General features: G+C 47.9%; 1 protein-coding gene across 2 annotated transcripts in view; it reads left to right on the plus strand.

Moving 5' to 3' along the window:
- CDK15 (cyclin dependent kinase 15) overlaps positions 1-6,385 on the plus strand; it is a 116,257-nt gene that overhangs the window by 79,139 nt on the left and 30,733 nt on the right. For both annotated transcript variants that reach the window (XM_004701534.3, XM_045296308.1), the window contains exon 10: positions 1,106-1,169. In XM_004701534.3, the coding sequence (XP_004701591.1) occupies positions 1,106-1,169 (64 nt within the window). The remainder of the gene's footprint in view (positions 1-1,105; positions 1,170-6,385) is intronic.

Consider the following 6,385-nt stretch of genomic DNA (forward strand, 5'->3'; position numbering starts at 1 on the left):
GGCTCACTTTGGGGGCAAATCAACCCTGGGGGGAGGGAATGCTCTAGGATGGATGTGGTGGTGATTGTACCATCCCCCCTGATATGTTTGAATGATGGAACTCTTCAATTCTATGATATGTAAATTGCTTTCCAATAAAACTGTGCGAGGAAATGTATATTTACACCCTTGGAAGCCCTATGGAGCAATTCTACTCTGCTCTGTAGGATTATTGTGAATTGGCATCAACTCAATGACAATAAGTTTAGTTTGGTGCATGAGTTTTATGATGATCAGATAATATACTTCACAGAATGGTTGGATGATGCCTTCAGGAGGACTCCCAATGAGAGTTTAATCTAAAATCTGATTTTCGTCCCCTTTAGCTTTGTACTCCAAAAGACTTCTCTCACAGCATCTTAATTAAAAAACAAACAAACCTAGATTTTCAATTTGGTAACTCCAATCCCTAGGCTAGTTGGCCCTCGAGTGATAGTGTTGCCATCACAGTCCAACTGCCATGAACCAAATACCGTGGTCCAAACTGCCGAACCACTGAGGAAATAACCAGATGAGTTTAATTTGGTAGAAAGGTTGGGGTCCTTTTTTACTCAGCATTCCACTGCTTAAAGGTCAGTCATTTGAATCGTTTTTCGTTTGAGCACATCAGGGAATAGCTGAGTACCTATGCTGGGCATAATTGAGGCTGTCTAGGGTCTCCTCCGGCCAATGTGCACATGACCATTTGGTAAGAGGCAGAAGGATATTCACTCACCCATCTTTAATCCCCAGTCCCAACATGGCATCCTGGTGCATGATGGCTATGCAGTAAGTGTTTAGTAGTGAAGATAGGACTTTAAGGATGCCTGCAGCATCTGCCTCAAAGTCAAAAGTGAGTTAGTGAAGACAGTCTTAAGACCATAAGAATGCACTGGTTTTGACCGAGAAGTTACCAAGGTTGAAAACATTGACACCCCCCCACCCCACCCCACCCCCTGTAAGCATTAGCTGGTATAATGTGACATGCACCTACTTTTTCCTTATTTCCCCCTTGTCTGTCCTTCACATAGTTTGTACCCACATCATCTACCTAATTGCCCCACTCACCTTTCTTGTCTTTATATAGGTGTTGGGAGTGCCTACGGAGGATACTTGGCCTGGAATCTCCAAACTACCTAACTACAATCCAGGTAATCTTGAGCCAAGCTTTCAAAGCCCCCGATCATTTGCAGTATAACATGAGCATTGGTCACAAAAGCACAGTGCTATTCTTGTGTTGTCAACTCAACAGCAAAGATAGTTCCAGCCGAGTTTCTAAAGCCATATATTCGCTCCTGAATCCTTTTACAAATGAAGTCACTGAAACGGTAATCTGAGGTCAGCTGTTTTCCCAACTCTGCAAAATACACGTGGCAAAGTGGCTAAGCACGTGTAATGACCATTCTCTGGATTCTGCATCCAGTTCGGAACACACGCAGGAACAGCTCGAAATGCTCTTACACTGTAGCCTCCTGACGATCACTGAGTTGATTTGCCAGGTTAGTATGTAACCTAATATGTAAGGTAGCTACGGTAACCTAGTTAGAAGTTCACCAGCCTAGGACAGGCCAGGTAATATGAATTATAGATTATCTCTACCAAGAACTCATTCACTGCCTCTAGATGTGAACCTGGTAATTTTCTGTCACAGGATCTCCAAGACTGGCTCCTTGGGGGTGAATTAGGAAGTGATGGAAATGTTGCCCATGGGACAGTCTTTAATGAGCTCCATGCCCAAGCCAAAGTGATCAAATTTACCCAATGGTTGCTTCAAGGGTGTTGAGCCAGAAGAGACAAACAAGGAGGGTAAAGGGCTACCTTAGAGGTGATAGAAGCTGGTGTGATGGTTATGTCTAAACTGTTCTCCTCCTGTCAGGGTCGAAGGGTCGGTAGATACAGATAAGAATGAGGTTAAGGCGAATATAGTTCAAGCTAGAGGTTCCTAGCCTTTATATTGCTACATCCGCCCATCACTACAAAGATTCATTCCCAAGCGTGATGACTAATTTTGGTATGAAATAATTCTGGAAGTGTTGAATGAGAGAAAGAAATCATAGGGAGATTTTAAAAGTGACTAAAGAAGAAAATAGAAGACATAGTAATTTGGTGATGTAATTTTTTTCTCTTTTAAGGAAGCCATTATGATCAGCCTCAAAATAACATCTACTAGTTTTACTCAAACATCCATATGTAGACAGCATATGTCTTAAACTCACTAGACGTAGAGGGGCCCTACAGCAAGCTAAAACGGTCTCTGGTAGACTGTGGGTTGGGCGTTGAACTGCTAACAACAAGAGTGTTGGTTCAAACCTACAAGCCACTCCTAGGAAGAAATGGGAGCCTGTCTGCTCCTGTAAAGATTTATCATCTTGGAAACCCTCCATAAATAGGGTTGCTGTGACTCGGAATAGACTCAACAGCATTGGGTTTGGTTTTTAAGTTACACCAGGCTAAAGATTCATTGTTAATCCCCGTAGTTGCTTTGTGAATCATCTGTTGTTAAGTGGCTTTAATGTTATTTACAAATGGCTCACCATGCTGTTTTGCTAAAGTTTAGCCCATGAGGGGAAAGGCGTTTGGAATAGGACCCTTTCATTTTATCAGGAACAGAGAAGAAGAAGAACATGCTTGTTATGGAGACAATAGTCCGATCCGCAGCAGCTCCTATTTCCAGCTGCCAGGCCACCCAGAACCTGAGGCTCATTTTTTCCTACCCTACTAATATCTCTCCCTACCCACCCTTCTCTCCAAGTGAAAAAGGGGCACCCCCACCCCCATTTATCTTCCTTAACTTTCTATCATGGATGCAAGCAAAAGTCTAGGGCAGTGGTTCGCAACCTGTGAGTCACCACCCCTTTGGGGGTCAAATGACCCTTTCACAGGGGTCGCCTAATACAACCTGCATATCAGATATTTACAGTATGATTCATAACAGTAGCAAAATTACAGTGAGGAAATAGCAATGAGGATAATTTTATGGTTGGGGGTCACCACAACATGAGGAACTGTATTAAAGGGTGGCGGCATGAGGAAGGTCGAGAACCACTGGTCTAGGTTTTCAGACGGGGTCTAAGAAACAGAAAATGAACGATGCCAAGACAAAGTTAGTACGGAGCACACCTGCAGACACTGCAAACCCCCCAGCCACTGGAACTTCAGGGTGGGCCAGGCAGGCTTCTTCCTCCTCGGATTCTATGCTCAATAAGGTAACTGGGTCCAATAAATGAGAACTATGTTGCATTTTTCACTTTGTTGGCCTTTCAAAGGAAGGCCCGATTTTTTATTTAAGAAGAAGTTTCTCTGGGCCCATCTTCAACAGGGCACACTTTTACATTGCTTTTCTTGTAAGGATCCCATTTAATTCCAATCAGCCGAGAACGTGCGAGTGTCTCCTAAGTGGTGTGCAGGAGCTGCATGCATGGGTGAGGCATGTTCTTGGGATTGTCTTCATGCACCCATCTGTGTAGCCTTCTTTCACCAACTCGCCTCATTCCTCGACCGTTCGCTTCTTTGCAGGGCTGCTTCCATAGGCCTGGGCAGCTTGGGACTGTGGTCCAGGCGGAGCATATGGAAGGGACTGTAACCTTAGCCACAGCCAGGCTGTCTCACTCCATATTAGTAAACCTGAGGAGTCCAGGCTCTCTTGGGAATGGGGCCAGTCCTACTGATAACTCAATGATAGAGACAAGTCGGTTCTAAAAGGTTCATCAACCTCCGGCTGCACAAACATCTCCTTATGGGAATAAAGAAGTCTCACTGGAACCCCCCCCCACCCTCGCCCCTGCCTGGGCTGCATCTGCTTCCTGGCATTTGCGCTCCAGGTGCTGCCGCCAAGGGAAAGCAGTTCCGGCGGAGGCCCGTCTCCCGTGTGCCAGCGTAGCACTGTGCTCCACAGACTTCCCGATGGCTGTTTTTGGATTTCTTTTTCAATCGACACACCCTTCTCCCGAGGCACCTCTGGGTGGACTTCAGCCAGCGGCCGAGCATGTTAACTCTCCGCACCATCCAGAGACTCCTTGAAGGGGAGGCAAAGCGGGAGAGGAAGACAGAGTCGTGTCCCAGGGGAGAGCGGGGGTCGCACAATTCTGGGTATGGTTTCCATTCCTCTCCTTCTCATTCTAAGGAGTAGAAGAGCCCCTGAACTTTCCGTTCTGCCACTGTGAATTTGAGGGCGCTGGGGAACCCAGGATTTGGCAGACACATCCAGTGTCCATCCATGCCCACTCCACCATGTCCAGGTGCGGTCTGCAGTCTGTCTATGAGGACAGCGCAGTTTCTGTTCATACAGATTAAGGAAAAATAAACCCACCTCATGCTAATCTAGCCCAATGGGTTTTTCTTACCTGTTACCTGTTTTCTTGGGTGTGGATGAACAAGGCTGTAGCTTTTCAGGCGTCCGTTAAGACTCTGGTGCCTGATGACATGGCCGGGTGGTGGGGGGGTGGGGGGCGCAAGATAAGAGGGGTGTGCGATTGTGAAGACTGCCTTTCTACCCTTCTTCTCTTCCTTCCTTCGCGCTCTCTCACTCCCATTTTAAGCAAGCTGACTGAGAACTCTGTGTCCTCCACTTCAAAGGACCAGTTGTCTCATTTTGATGTGGGCCGATTGCGAAGTGGGCTTTGAAAAGTAGGCCCCCTTTCTTTCCCCCTGGTTGTTGTTGTTTTTGTTTAATCTATCCTCCTGGGACAGCTTTCAGAACAGTCTATCTGCGTGCCAGTGAGGGGCTCTGACGAGCACGGGTTCCCAGGCTCACAGCAGGATCATCCTCTCAACGAAATATAAAAGTGAAATATTAAAAACCCTGGGACGTGAACTCCACCTGCAGAGTAGCCAGTGTCTTGCCTGCTTGCACCATGGGAAAAAGATCTCCTTGCCAACAAGAGGGAGGAGAAAGACAGTGCTTTGAGCAAGAGGTTTACAGGTTTAGTAGAGCATGGTAACACCCCCTCAACGAAGTGGGTGTTGCTCTGTGACCCCCCAAAATGGCCCTCCTTTGACTGGGCCGACAGAACGCTCACCCTCCCCAGGCACATGCCCCCTTTTCACATGCTAACCGAGGCTCTGGTGATTGGCTGAACAATGAACTGGTCACAGTTGCTAAAGGGCTGCCATCTTTCACACAATTAGCCAAGACACATTAATCAAACTGGGGGGTGGGGGTGGAGGGGTTGGGGAGCACATTACTGGGACTAGGACTGGGCAGAGGGGGGAAGCGAGAAATCTCGTGACCCTTAATAAGCAGGCAAAGAGAAGAGCAGGCCTGAGGAACCATCATGGCCAGGCTGGGTTGTCCTGCATTTGTGGCTCAGAGGAAGGAGCCTGCGCAAACCGGACAACTGTCCCGCGTAAAACCTGCTGAGACGGGGCAGTCGTGTAAATGTAATCCACACCCTCAGGAGGGGTCCGCGCCAAGTTCCTGAAGCCCTCTTAGCCGCTCCCTTCACACCCTCCCCCACTCCCCCAAAATGGCCCTCCGGAGTCACTCCTGTCTTGGGCCCCAAGTATTTCAGGGTCCAACTAGACAACGGATCCGCGACCCCCACGGCCTGTGTTTCACCAGCAGAATCCACGGGCATACGGCATAGGAGCACCGTGTAGAACGGACTCAGAGAAAGTACTACCTGACAAGGTGTGGATGCGAAACCTTTGCAGAGGAAAAGCCTGTCAGTGCATCGTCAATGGTACTGCTTGCTTTCTGGCTTACCTGAAGTCCCTGAAAGTCACTGTCCCAGTGGCAGTAGAGGACTGAGAAGCTCAGACCTTAGAGACCAGCTTGCTACAGAGTCGGGTGGGGCCTTTAAGAGAATCAACTAAATATTTAGACATCTCTCAGCTAAAGTAAACGGAGGTTTTGCTCATGTGGAGGCTGCCCAGTCACCATCACATTAGATGCGAAGCTCCTGTGATAAAGGAAACGTGTGTGTTCTGTCCCCCCAGCCCACATGATGGCGGCCCAGTTGTGGTTTTTTGTGTGTCATTGATTGTGTCATCCCACTCCTTTTGCTGCCCTGAAAGGGTCTGTCGGGGTGCTGTTGGCTGCCTTAAATACGGTTCCTGAAAGCGCCGCATGCTGGGTGCGCTCGGATCCCAGCACTAATGCACTGCTGGGGTCATTCCACCCCACTCAAAATCCCTCTCAGTCCCATCGAGGCACCAGAACTCTGCATCCTTCTCCACTAATGGTGCCAAGTTTACATCTCGATCCCTGGGGTCAAGGACAGGCGAGGATTTTTGCAATAACACTGCATGACATTAGTCGATGCACTTGCCAAATTGGCAATTAGTTCCCGATGTGCGTGCAAAGCATTTTATTCCCGTCTCTTTGATGCTGGTTCCCATAGAGAAGGGGATAGAATCCGCTTTTTTT

This window comes from Echinops telfairi, unplaced genomic scaffold, assembly GCF_000313985.2.
Source record: "Echinops telfairi isolate 266 unplaced genomic scaffold, ASM31398v2 ScPeMD7_3;HRSCAF=10, whole genome shotgun sequence".
NCBI classification, from domain to species: Eukaryota; Metazoa; Chordata; class Mammalia; order Afrosoricida; family Tenrecidae; genus Echinops; species Echinops telfairi.